This window comes from Sorex fumeus, unplaced genomic scaffold, assembly GCF_029834395.1.
Source record: "Sorex fumeus unplaced genomic scaffold, SorFum_2.1 ptg000002l, whole genome shotgun sequence".
NCBI lineage: Eukaryota > Metazoa > Chordata > Mammalia > Eulipotyphla > Soricidae > Sorex > Sorex fumeus.
In genome coordinates, this window is record NW_026606059.1 from 61,933,238 (window position 1) to 61,947,695 (window position 14,458).

The 14,458-nt window shown below is 39.2% G+C and overlaps 1 protein-coding gene across 1 annotated transcript in view; it reads left to right on the top strand.

Moving 5' to 3' along the window:
* The first annotated feature begins 1,291 nt into the window (after nucleotides 1-1,291).
* TNFRSF11B (TNF receptor superfamily member 11b) overlaps nucleotides 1,292-14,458 on the top strand; it is a 31,223-nt gene continuing 18,056 nt past the window's right edge. The window contains exon 1 of the mRNA XM_056111082.1: nucleotides 1,292-1,426. Within this exon, the coding sequence (XP_055967057.1) occupies nucleotides 1,397-1,426 (30 nt within the window). The 5' untranslated portion in view covers nucleotides 1,292-1,396. The remainder of the gene's footprint in view (nucleotides 1,427-14,458) is intronic.

Below are 14,458 nucleotides of genomic sequence, written 5' to 3' on the forward strand. Positions count from 1 at the left end.
GATCAACGGGAGGGCCTTTACCTTTACCTTTACCCCTTGCCTTCATTTATTTATAAGCGCCTTGTAAGAAACTGCTGTGCTGTTATGTTCCAGTTTTAGAGGACAACGTTGAATGAGACCCTCTGTCTGAAGTTCAGTCAGAAAAAAAAAAGAACTGATTTTATTTCCCTCTAAATACTTTCTACTCTCTTTACGCTCCTGGTGCAACGACTTCTAGAAGGGGCAGATACTGACCCGAGCAAATGCCTTAGTCATTCTGGTTTCCCCGGGGACCCCTTTCTGATTCTTCTCTTTCTTCTCTTCGGACCATAGTGAGAACAGAAGGTCTGCTTACAGAAGATACAGAACTCAACACTTGACTGCGTGAGCCCAGCCACCTCTATGAAGATGCTTCCAGTTTCTGTAAGCAGGAGAGATGCTCAGGGAACTTGCCTGCTCTTCTTGGAACCCCACTGTGAGATGAGCAACTCCAGGAGTGAATGGGGAAGAATTAAGGATGGTTTTTGCCAAGCACCAAACTTCCTTCAACAGCTAGAGGGCAGCGGAAAGAGCTTGAAGAGAACAGCAGCATTTAGAACACCAAGTTGGGTATCCCTAACCCTGTGATGATGGTGGTGGGGATGCCAAAAGATGTGCCAGCACCGTCAAGATTTTCCTGGCCAGGACAGGAGGGTGCAAGTACACGATCTGATCTCTGGCTCAACTTCCATCAGATTTACAAGAAATCAATGGGGTAGGGGGGGGAGCTTTTGAACCCAACCGAGTAAAAGTTCCTTCTAGGTTACCTTGGAGATGAAAGTGACAAATATTCCCAAAGGGAGACAGTGCAGTAGACACTTTGCTGTTCCAGGTCTCCGGAAGCCCCGGACTACCTACCGGGTCACAACAGAAGAAACAGATCGGGTGTCTGAGACTCACTCCTGGCTGAGCTCGGATCTCGGCCAATTCCGAGGGTCACCAGCTCGGGTGCCAGCCCTCCCTCTGCAGCCCCTCCACCGCAGGTCGCCGCTGCCAAGAGGCAGGCTGATGGCGGGAAGGGGCCGGGTGACCTCAAAGCAAAGCGGCGACAGAGCCGCTTTGTTTCCCCAGTTGGTGTGACTCCCCTCCCGCCCTTGCTCCCCGCCCCGCTGCCTACCCCCAGGCCCCTTGCAGCCGCTTCCGCCCTGGCTCGGAAAGCGTTAACCCCAGACAGAGCTTGACGCACCCCCCTCTGCTCCCACCCAAGGTTCCTAAAAAAAGAAAGGTGCAAAGTTTTGTGTAAGAGTGATCAAAGCTGCTCCTACCGAGACTTCCTGTTGCTCAGTTATATAAAGCAATGCACCGGCTGCGGAGACGCAGCAGCGTCGCCCTCGCCCCTCCGCGGCCTCCGAACGCCTGAGGTTTCCCGGGAACCACAATGAACAAGTTGCTGTGCTGCGCGCTCGTGGTAAGTCCCAGATCCCCGGGCGCGCGCCTCCCGCCCGCCCCGCCGGCCCTGGCCGGCCAAGCTCAGCACCCCGGAGAGGTTCCGAGCCCCGCTGGGAGAGCGGACCTCTCCTCCAAGCTGCGCCCCATCGAGGGGCTCCCTCTCACACCCGGACGTTCTGGCAGAGAAGGAAGGAGCGCCTGGTCTTTTCTGTTTAAATGCTTAAAAAAGGAAAAAATCCATTTTATTCACTGCCCTTCTTCATCACAGGTTATTAAGCCGCCCCCTCCCCGCCCCGTTCTCCCCATCTGTGCTAGGTTAACTTGTCAGTCTCATTATGATGAATATCGCCAAGAGTGTGTTCTTGATCAGAATCAGGATACGTTGGAGGAGAGAGCAATTTTTTTCCCCTTTATTTTATTTTATTTTTTTTAAAGTTGTAGATTTATAATTTTTTGTGCTTTGGTTTCAATTATACAATGATCAGATACCCATCCCTCCACCAGTGCCCATTTTCCACCACCATGGATAATATCCCTCCCACCCCCATCCCCCCATCCCCCCATCCCCCCTGTCTCTGTGGCAGGGCAATCCCCTGTGTTCGAGAGAGCAATTTTTAAACTATTCGACTTACATTTGGATGTCATGACTATAAGATGCTTTAGGTTTGGTTCCACTTACGTGACTCTTCTGGGTCCTTTTGATAGCGTCAGAAAAAAAAGATCCCACACAGGCACACACACTCTTCCTGGGTAATTTAACGTTTTTGAATATGTACTATTACTAGTGTGTTGGTGTTATTTATGTACAAACATGAATAAATAATTAAAATTCAGAGTTAAGTAGGACTATTTTTAACATTGTTTTGTAATGTGGCCGGTATAAAGGAGAAAAGTTTGGAGATATTTGGAAAACTGTGAATTTTATTTTGATTTAAATGTGTACCAATCAAGTTGGTAGAATTTGTGTGTGAACTATTGATGAGCAGTGACTAACTTCCTTTATGTTGCTAGAGTGTGAAAAATGAAATGACATAAATGAGACATTCCCAAGTGGGTAAGAAATGAAATTTTAAGTCACATATTTGTTTTGGATATTTTGGAGTAAATATTTACATTTCAACATCTCGCCCACAGATAGAGAAGAAATGGAGGCTAAGAAGTCTTCTAATTAGTTCCTGAGATATACATATGTAAATGAGTAAATCAATAGCAAAGAAATGCTAGGTTGAGTCCTAGAAGTCTGCATGAAGTATGGTAACCATGTATATTCTCCATTGTGAATACTTTGGAAAACTTAAGCTTTATAAAGACATGTAAAAATTGTACAGATTATAATTGAATGATAATGTTTCTCAAAGTGAACTTAGTTCCCAGGTCAAGAAATATTACAGTCCGGGTACCCCAGAAATCTCTTCGATCCTTCCCTGTCACCGTTGTGTCCTTGTCAGATTAATCAATATTTATGACTTCTAACACTAGAGATGAGTTTTGCTTATATTTGAATTTAATAGTAATAGAGTTTATGCAGTTCTCAGCAACTGAGTCTTTTATACAAGTCTATTAAGAGAACATCTCCACTGCAGGTCATGCACTCATTTTCATCACTGTATAGTATTCCGTTACGTGGATACACATGATTGTTTTCACTCTTAGCTATTGGCTAGTGTAAATTGCTTTGCTAAATGGGACTACTTAGTCTTCCAAACTCTTTTTTTTGTCGAATATTTAAATTTTAGGATTTCTATTAAATTATATACAGACCTTATACTAAATATTTCTAAATAATAAACACTTATTTTTTTAAATGTGGAGATGTGTGTAGATAATACTAATCTTGAACAATGCAGTATCATCCAAAGAGAAGACTTTATAGTGTGACCTGAAATAAATAAGTAGGAGAGATTTCCATTTTAAGAGTTTGTGAAATTGACTTGGTGTCACATAAGATTGGAAATAGACACTTTGTAGTTATACAGTTAGAGTCAAAATGGCCTTTTATAAGTACTGAGGTATAGTTCTAGCAGCTGGAATATCTAGTTCTTTTTTACATAGGATGTCCAAAACACCAGAGTGAGAGTGGATAAGTGTAAAACATTTCTGTCACTGTGAAACTCACATTCTGATACTGAAGGTAGATATATTGAACAGGCCATTAAATGTTGTGGGCTGGAGCGATAGCACAGCGAGTAGGGTGTTTGCCTTGCACGCAGCCAACATAGTCGACCCGAGTTCGATTTCTCCGCCCCTCTCAGAGAGCTCGACAAGCTACCGAGAGTATCTCACCCACAGGGCAAAGCCTGGCAAGCTACCAGTGACATATTTGATATGCCAAACACAGTAACAAGTCTCACAATCTTACTGGGCCCACTCGAGCAAATCAATGAACAATGGGATGGACAATGATACAGTGACAGTGATTAAATGTTGTAAGGTTGTATGATGAGAAATACATAAGGCAAATTCTGAGTGGTTCTTAAAAGGGATGTTATAAAGCTGTGGTTATCAATTTGGTTATTTTGGACTTAAATACAAACGCTAGCAGCCCCATTTATTTAATAAAGGAATGTGGGCTATTAAATCTCTCTTGTACTTTAGCTTTCTGTAAAATAGAGATCTTGATAGACCCACATATGATCTACAACTTCCCGCATTAGACCATGAATCTTCTAGAACATGTGAATATTGTGAATGAAGGGATGCTAATGCTCTAAGGAGGGAGAGAGGGTCATTCTTTAATTGAAGAGCAGAATGTTTCACTGAGGGAGGGAAAACCAAGGTACCCAAATCTAAGCAGGAACAAGGCAAAATTGTTTGGCAAAGTAGAATTCTAGGTCCATTTGGTCAGCACAGAAGATGTCCTGGTAGGTAAGCTGCAAGGGATATGACCATGAAGACAAATTCCGTACTCAAGGGCTTGTCTAGGATGCTCATTAATGTTGTCAAGTGGAAGTCTTAACTTTGCAAGGTGAGACACCATTAGCACATGTCACACCTGTCTAAAAACCCCGGTGTCAAGGTTATTTTATATAACATAGTTACAGAAGCTGGGCTGGAGTGATAGCACAGCAGGTAGGGTGTTTGCCTTGTATGTGGCCGATCTGGGTTTGATTCCTTCATCCTTCTCAGAGAGCCCAGCAAGCTACCGAGAGTATCCCGCCCGAGTGGCAGAGCCTGGCAAGCTACCTGTGGCATATTCGATATGCCAGAAAAAGTAACAACAAGTCTCACAATGGAGACGTTACTGGTGCCTGCTCGAGCAAATTGATGAACAGTGGGAGGACAGTGCTACAGTTATAGAAGCATCTATTTAACTTCTCAAAGCTATCTTCTGAGTTCCTGTTACAGCAGTAGAACTTGGGGTAAAGGATGGAAAGAAACAGAAAAGGAAGGAGAATTTTTTCTCAATGCAGAATAAAATAATAATAATAAATAATATCCTTTAGATAATGTCTTTTCTAACTGCCTTTTGTTTCATTATTGGGGGTAGAGGGGGGTCCTTCCTCTTCTCCAGTGGTTATGGGTGCATATTTCTATTACCTATTTATTTATTTTAAGACAATTTTCTCACTGAAGCTTCTAAAAAAAACATGAGAGTCAAGTTCAAAACAATCCTGCTCTGTGTCTAGGAATCCCCTGGCCCCCATCATTTAGCAGTCTTCAGCACAGTCCTTAATTCCAGTCTAGTCTTTCATTTTACTTCTTAGGCTAATACCACCCATTGTAAAATTCCACTATTTGGGGAAGAAAGCATTCTATGCAAGATATTTGTTCCACTTAACTAATAGAACAAGAACTGTAGCAGAGTCTATCAAGGGGGCACTAAACACTCAAAATTCTTGCTTTCCTGATTGCCCAGGTGCCTATTGATTGTGCCCTAAGACCCTCAGCACCCTCTGCACGTTCGCTTTTCACAAATACTTTCCCAACTTAAACCAGACTTTCTTTTGCAGTGGAGTGGGATGGGGGTGCGAGAGCAGTGAAATACTACTGAAAAGAATGATCTTACAAATATTTAGTTTGCATTTTCAAACATAAATACTGATACCCCTTGGGTGTCTCTTACATTGTTATCATCGAGCCAGAAAATCATCAATGTATTTATGTTTTACCTATATTTGTACACTTTAGTTCTCATAGCAGACTTCTTCTATGCTAGTTCATATAAAATTCTTTAGAACAACCTTGTCTTCTGAAATGAGCGGCAAGTACATATATTTTAAACTAAACACGCAGTTTTATTAAATCAACATACTGGCATAAGTACACAATAAAGGGAAAGAAAACAAATCACACAAGAAGACATAAAGAAGTCATGGTATGTCAGCACCTTTATGTATAATTGACTTGAATAGCCCACCAGGAGCCAATACTGATGATATGCTTTAGTGTTCAAATCAGTACTTGATGTTCGCTTTGGTTCTTTTCTGAAATAGTGAACAAATCTGGCTAGTATTCAAAATAAAGTACTATTGTCTATCAATTTTATGTTTTAAAGCTTCTGGAAAATTCCGTATGTATAAAACTTCTGCAAAAACCTCCTTGTGTTGGATATGAAATTAGGTTACAACAATCACTCAGATCATGGTAGACATTTTAATTAATATCATATCAATAGCATAGCAGTTGTCTGTCTGACATTTGAAAATTGTAAGGGTTATAAGATTATTCTTGATTGTTCAGAATGTCTAGCAGCCTGCAGTCATTGTATCAACAAAATCCCCCACAAATTTCCAGAACTTCTAGGAGGCAGCACCACCCCTGTGGTAAACCAAGTATGAGCTCTCTGCAAACATAGATTTTCATCCTATTCATATTTGTAGCTGCTAGTTTCCACAGTGCCTAACACTCAGTGTTTGCTGAGTCAAAGAAGTTATGGTAAGGTTTGCTAGGACCTTATAATCTACCAGCAGTTTCCATGGATATTCCAGCTGAAAAGAGTTTACTGCCAGGCATGTTAGTTTTGCTCTGTTTGAAAATATAAACAGCCTACCTGCCTGACCAATATTTTATATTTTGTTTTTGTTTTGTTTTTTTTGCTTTTTGGGTCACACCCGGCGATGCACAGGGGTTACTCCTGGCTCATGTACTCAGGGATTATCCCTGGCAGTGCTCAGGGGACTATATGGGATACTGGCAATTGAACCCGGATTGGCCGCATGCAAGGCAAATGCTCTACCCACTGTGCTATTGCTCTAGTCCCATGACTAATCTTTTAAATATCCTATTATACATTTCTACTATAAAGATTCCTAGGAATATTTTCTTGTAGGCCCATTCTTAAGCAGCAAGTGAAAAATAGGTTCAAACCCCGTGTGGTGCACTCTGAGTTCAGCCGAACCACTTTCTGATCTCTTTTAAGTCATCCCAGGCTCAATTTGGGGACTTGATACATTTGAAGTGTTTGTAAAATATTACATGGAAGATACCAGAAACACATTTCGACTAAAAAATAAAATGTCCAGAGAAGAGAAAATGGATAAAAAAAATCTAGATTATTTACCTAGAGCAGATTATTAAAGCCTCAGGGAAGATTTCACATGGCAGAAGACAGAGAGAAGCAAGCCTTAGAAAACATTTTTGATTCTGATAGTCTGGTAAACAAAATGCAAATATGAACAGTAATAGCAGCCGTGTTTAGAAAGAAAAACAACAAAATCAAAATAAAACTTAGCAACCCACAATAGCAGGAACTAGTGAATCGGAAATCCTAGCAACATCTGTAAACTATCTATGCAAGAAGAAGGAGTGAGGTATGGGTAACTTGAAATAGATACAAGCACAGTATTTTTATGTGACATATAATTAGTTTTTGGAGCTTACTACCACAGAATATTTTGGTGTGACTATCTTTGAAACTCTAAAAAAAGAATTCTTTTTAGACAGTTGTAAGGGATAAGAACAGGCTTACAAGACATTAGGTGAGGAGCTCTGTAGTAACCTGCTCCTTCTAATACTGTCTACTTGAAATCTCTTCATTAACTTCCCAAAGGCCAGAACAGTCTCTAGGCACGCGAACATGGCTAAAATGGTTTCTCTCAACTGCCTGGTGGCAGAACATTATCCAAGCACTTGAGTAGATTTTTGTTTTCATCTCAATTTCTCTGAAGCATCTGATTCAGCCAGGTCATAAATGGAGGGAAGGAAGTGTCATTCCCAAAGTCCTTAAAAAAAGATGCTCTTAATGGCCTTGATTTATTATTATTTTATTGTGATTTTTAAGAAAGTTTATCTCTCAGAAAAATTTGATGGTCTTAATGCTTTGAAAACATTGCTTAATTATCTTCAAGTTTCTTTAATAATAATGCTGAAAATAGTCTAAGAATTTTCACTTAGATTTAGTCTGGATTTTCTGTAAGAGCCTCTTAGATAATCAACTATAACATAGAAAAATGGGTGTGAAGATGAATTTAGATTTTAAATGAGTGAGTGGTTCATCTGTGCTTTTTGACTGCCTTTGATAAATTCAATTTTCTCTCAGGTCTTTGACCCAAGCCTCAATTTTTCTGCCATGTGATATTACTTTCTTGTTCAAAAATATGTCTTTTATTCTAATATGAATATCAGATTTGATTATTGAAATAATTCCTCCATCATCATTACATAGCAACATCACCAACCAAAAATAAATGTAATTTTTAGCCTTCAGTTGTGGGGTATAGTGACAATAACAACCACTGAAATGATAGAGAAGACAGGCTCTAACATTTTAGTTCTGCCCTAGATGCTGAAATCCAACTTACAGGTGACTTTACTTCTCTGGGTATTATGTACCCATCTCTGAAAAACGGTTTAGAGCTGATGGAATGTCAAAGCTTTCCTTTAGTCGGAAGCTTTTGTCATTAAATGATAGATTTAAAAACAAGTATTACATTCTCTTAATATTTCAAACATACACAAGTCTTTTATTGCGAAATAAATTATTCAAAAAATGTCACTTTCTTTTACTCAGTTGACTTTATATGTAAGTAATTTAGTTGACTTTATATGTAAGTAATTTTATTTTAAGTCAGTGGAATAACAAGAAGGACATAAAAATATTACTTACTCTTATGTAGTAAGGTTTATTAAGAGTGTAGGTTTTTCTCTTAAAGCAAAAAATAATTCAATATTGTTAACAAATCCTTCTTGCTAGCAGGCATGGAAGTCATCAATGTACTTTTTTTTTTAATAATCCTTTTAGTTAGAAGCCAGGCTCAAGACATTCCCCTAAGACATATACTAACGAGTTACAATTATGGTCAATAGCAGTTTCTTTAGACTCACTAAGTAGAATTTCCTTTGAATTTCTATTTCTCAAGAAAAACACAGCAATAGCAGGTACTTGGGAAGGAACCTGGCAACATCACATCTTTGTTTGTTATAAATGTTAGATCTTCAGGTCCAGTAAGCCTGAGAATGGGTAGCACTGTAGCACTGTCCTCCTGTTCATCGATTTGCTCAAGTGGGCTCCAGTAATGTCTCATTGTGAGACTTGTTGTTACTGTTTTTGGCATATCAAATACGCCACAGGAAGCTTGTCAGGCTCTGCCATGCGGGTGGGATACTCTCACTAGCTTGCTGGGCTCTCTGAGAGGAATCAAACCCAGGTCGACCATGTCAAGGCAAATGCCCTACCTGCTGTGCTATCTCTCCAGCCAAGGTTGACAGAACCATTAAATTACCCTGGGTAGCTAATAAACAGAAAACTCTGTTCCCACATTCTGTTTTCTGTTTCCTCTTTCAATTTTTGGAGGCGGAGAGCACACCCAGCTTAGTTCAGGCATACTTAGTCCTGCCTCTGGGCTCAGAGATCACTGTTGGTGGTGCTGAGATAACCGTATGCCATGTGAGAGACTGAACCAGGGTAATCTAGCCACTTGCAAGGCAAGAGCTTAACCCTGTTCCATCTTTTATTTTATTTTAATGAAATTATTTTTTTTTCTGGTTTGGGGCTACTCCTGTCAATGCTCAGAGGTTACTCTGGGCTTTGCACTCAGGAATCACTCTTGGTGATGCTCAGGGGACCATACAGGATGCCATGGATTGAATCAGGGCACAAACACCTTACTCACTATACTATCTCTCTGACCCCACCCCCATCCCTTCTTTTAATAATGGAAGAATCTTGGCACGCTGATGAATATGGTATAGGCAGCAGTGCAAGTATAAAACAATAAATATTCCACTCATGCAAAATTGGTAAATTTTTATTTTTTAAATTTGTATTATTATTTTTGCTTTTGGGTTGTACCCAGTGTTGCACAGGGGTCTCTCCTGGCTCTGCATTCAAGAATTACCCCTGGCAATGTTCAGGGGACCATATGGGATGCTGGGAATTGAACCTGGGTCAGCTGCATGCAAGGCAAACGCCCTACCCTGCTGTGCTACCACTCCAGCCCCAAAATTGGTAAATTTTTAAATGAATAAAAAATTGGAGCAGCAATCTTAAGGGGAAAAACGAATTCTGTAAGGCTAAAATAAAGGTTAACTAGAAAGCATGAAGAAGGTTGAGTGAAGAGTAGTTTATTGTAAAATGTTCCCAATCTTCTCCCTTTTCTGGAACGTGGTTAAGATTACATTTCACAGCCCCTTTTGGTGGGAGTGGGGAATGTGAATAGTCCTGCCCAGTGATGAACCACTTCTAACTTAGTGCCACTGTATGTTTCCCTAGCATAGTTTTTTTCACTTGGCCTCCTGCCCAGCAAACCAGTCTTGCATCAAAGATTAGTTGCTATATCATCCTAGATCCTGGGCAAAGACCTATGTTAACAGCCTGCAGTTGATCCACTAAGAATGTAGCATGAGTGAGAAATAAACCTTTGCGGTTTTTAAACCACAGAGATTTTTAAATTGTTTATCAGTGTGACCTAAAACCCAGCCAGACCTGACTCATAAGAATGGCCAGTATTTCTCTGATCATGAGGGAAAGTAACTGTAAGAGAACACTGAAAAAGCAGAAATAAATAAAATCTGTGATTTGGGATAATCAGTTTAAATTCCCTCATCAAAGCTATTGTTGAAGATTTCTTAAGGAAGAACCCCATTTTTGCTTCTGAGCTAAAAATTCAAAATGTAGGGAACTGAGATGACATCTAAGTTTAACTGTCATACAAAATAGGACAAACAAGAAATCTGTAAGAGCAACCAATAAATCAAATACTTCATTATGTGAGAGTAAGAAAACATTGTTGGTTCTTGTTCTGGCTTCCAACTGACCCTGCCTTCATAGAGGTTTTGTATAAATATTCTGGTTCCCTTGTTAAAAATGAGTTTCTAAATCTAGATTTTTTAGAAAAAAAAGAGGATGGGGCAAGTACTTATCCTTTGGTACTTTACTAGAGATAATAGTTTTGGAAACACAAGTGTGGCAGAAAAGGAAAGAGAGCAAAATCCAGGGGGTTCTTAATGAGTTAGTACTTAGAAAAAAGTGCAACAATTTTCTCAGTCTTTAAGGATTTCCTTCCTGGAAGACTGTATGAGCTACTCCATTTCAGGAAAGTATAGGGAGAGGAGAAAATTATTCTTCAGGATAGATAGATGGCAGATGGGTAAGGAGCACTGTAGCACTGTCCTGTTGTTCATCAATTTTCTCAAGCAGGCACCAGTATCGTCTCACAACAAATTGTGAGACTTCATGTTACTATTTTCGGCACACTGAATATGTCACGGGTAGCTTGCCAGGCTTTGCCGTGCGGGCGAGATACTCTTGGTAGCTTGCTAGTCTCTCCGAGAGGGGCCAAGGAATTGAATCTGGTTCGGTCACATGCAAGGCAAATGCCCTACCAGCTGTGCTATCGCTCCAGCTCCGGGTAAAGAGATAAGCAAAAGATAATGAAAAAGTAATTTTACCTTACAGGTAAGAGACAATAGATCAAACTGAATTTTATATTGTGTTATAGTTGATATTTACATGCTTATGTCCTTCATAAGATTTCAAGTTCCCCAATAGAATAGTCAGTTGTTAAAGTCATAAATTCAGGCAGGGTTAAACTAGAATCCCAGCTTGACTATGTACCAACTCTGTGACCTTTGACAGATTACTCAGTTTTTCTGTGTCAGCTTATTTATTTACAGAGTGAAAATAATTCTCACTTTAGTGCTGGCTGGACGGGATGGCTGATATGAGCAGGAGAAGAGGATTAATATCAGCCTTCTTTATAATAATATGATATTGATAGTAAGAGTCCTTTAAGTATGGCATTCTGTTCTTCTAGTATGGTGTTTCACATATGGTAAGGGTAGACTGAATGTTTCCATGTTTAACTCACAACATTTATATTAAATGTCTGGTTTCTATTCTATTCCGTAGCCCTCATGGCATTTTTCTTTTTCTTGCCATTTTATATAACTATAAATTGATTGGGCTTTAATCCAGGTCATTAGCAACCCAGAAAAGGTGGTGAGAGCAATGTACTATCTCTGAAATAAAGCACCATGGAAACAAATGAAATGGAATGAAAGAACTGAAGTTCAAAAAAACGTTCAAGATGCTCAAATGTACTGCCCTTCCTGAGCCCCAAATGCCAGACATTGTAGCTGGAAACTTTGAAGTAATTATACCACCCTTGTGCTCACCACACAAATACTCATCACAAAGTATTAGGACAATTGTACTAGGGCTCCTACTGAGTTGTGTCTTTTGAATTCAATTCTGGTGATTAATAGAAACCCAGAGGAGGGATGTCAAATACAGGAACCATAATACTCAAGATTTCTCCATAAGCTTGGAAAGTTTCAAGTATTTACCTGCACTTATATTTCTTTTCCTCTGAGATATGTTCTCTTTCAAATGTTAGTCTATCAAATCTACAGAAAAAAAAGTCTATTAATCATCTACAAAAGAACCCACGGTACCCAAAGCATTTTAATCCAATCTATCCTGAGAATTCTGGTTGATTCCAAACACAAACAAGATAGTGCTATCTAATTTAAAAGTCTTTTCTATTAAACTTGACAGCTAAAGGAAACTTCTGATGGGAACCAAAAAAATCACATTACAATTACATTTTACCTGGAGACAGTTTTTCCACCCCATGAGAAGCAAAAGACTGTAAAATCTGGCCCGGAGATTCATCTAATAAATCATAATTGCTTGCATTCCCTTTTCCCTGTTTGCCTAGAAAAAGCTGTTGACAATAAATCAGTCTGTACAAAGAAACAGATTTAATTCATTTGCTTTTACTTCCTCACCTAGAGACAGAATCTTCGGCTAAACTGGCTATTGTGAAAATGATTAAGTCATGGTAGGTACTCAGGTGGGCAACTGGAGCAATAGATAAACCTCTCAAATGAACATGCTTTTTGTGCCCCTGCCCTTTTAGAGTGGGAGCAAAATTGCTTGCAAGATGAAAGGTACCTAAAAACATTCTTTCTTCAGGCAAACCCTGCCATCCCTCTCCTTCCAGAAGGCAAGATAACTGAATTTTTATGGCAATCTGCAAATTTCGCTTTTACATGGTTGATAGTTAAAATCACTAGTAACTCTTATTATCTACAGGCTTTCTATATATTTATTTACAAGTATTAAACTGGATCTGCTGAATACTCACAATGTATAAGAAACCATGCTAAGTATTTAATGTCAGCAATGTGGAGACAGATGCTTTCCTATCAGGACTTTCAATGCATGTACCGGAATTTTTATTTAAAAAAATTTGATCTAGATTAGGAAAGTAATGCTATTTGGAAACAGTGAGAAACTGGTTTTAAAATCAAATTAACAGGGGCTTTTACTGGAGACAACTCACTGATACATTTTGTGTATGACTTACTTGTTTACAAGAAACTTCAAAATGTCTTCAGAAATGAGTCTGATTCAAATTTATTCTTATCTTCTGTGCAATTAGCATGTTTAATAATACTTCACAATTGTCTGGGATCCTATTCTTCATCAGGTTTGCAAAAGAGTGAACTCATTTCATTTTTTGTTTTTAAATAGTTTTTAGGTAGCACACCCTGTGGCTTACTCCTGGCTCTATGCTCAGGGATCACTCCTGGAATTGCTTGAGGTACCATATTTGGTGCCAGGAATGGAACTTGGGTTAGTTGCATGCAAGGCAATACCTGCTGTACTATCACTCTATTCCCAAAAATAAACTTTCTTGAAATATAACAGCTGTATAGAGGTAGTTAAAATTGTTCATATTTTACAGACAAGGTCCAGAATAACTAGCTTAGTGAACCTAGCAATCAAGCTGATTTTATTTATTTATTTATTTATTTATTTATTTATTTATTGCGTCACACCCGGTGATACAGGGGTTACTCCTGGCCCATGCACTCAGGAATTACTCCTGGCGGTGTTCAGGGGACCCTATGAGATGCTGGGAATCTAACCTGGGTCCGCCATTTGCAAGGCAAACGCCCTACCCACTGTGCTATTGCTCCAGCCCCTCAACCTGATTTTAATTCCTGCTCTGCATACTTTAAATGCAGATTCCCGGTTGAAAGTGCTCTTGGGAATTCATATTAATTGCACTGCCAAATAAGACACTTTTTAGAACTTATCATTATTCATTTAACAGTCTTCTTGAAATTCTTTGTTAGATGTGTTTTACTTAATCATTTTTCCAAATGTTTATTAGTACCCAAGTTAATAGTTTAATCATTCACTTTACATACATAGCCTTATATAATACCATTCAAACTCTCATATTCTAGGGCAGCTTATATGTTCACAATACTGAAAGCTGCAACCTTGCCCTGAATTTATATTACATATATCTAGTTATCTACTGAACATTACTTGAATCACATGGATGGATATTATTCCAGATGAATTCATTGTCTTTCTATATTACTCTCTCCTCCTTCTGCTGCCAGTAGTTAACAGTGATCCCAATGCTTAGAATTTATGGGCATGTTCTTCAATTCTTTTGAGTAACTCTTCCTCATGCAATCAGCCAAAATCACATATATCCCTGACCCTTCTTCCTTACTTGCTCCTAACCACAGCCTCTCACAATTTCTCACTATTTCTCTTCTGAATCTATTTTTCACTCTCTTGGCTTACAGCTGTTTTGCAGTGATTTGTGAGTATTTCCCACCAGGCTGGTCTTTTAGACAATTGTGC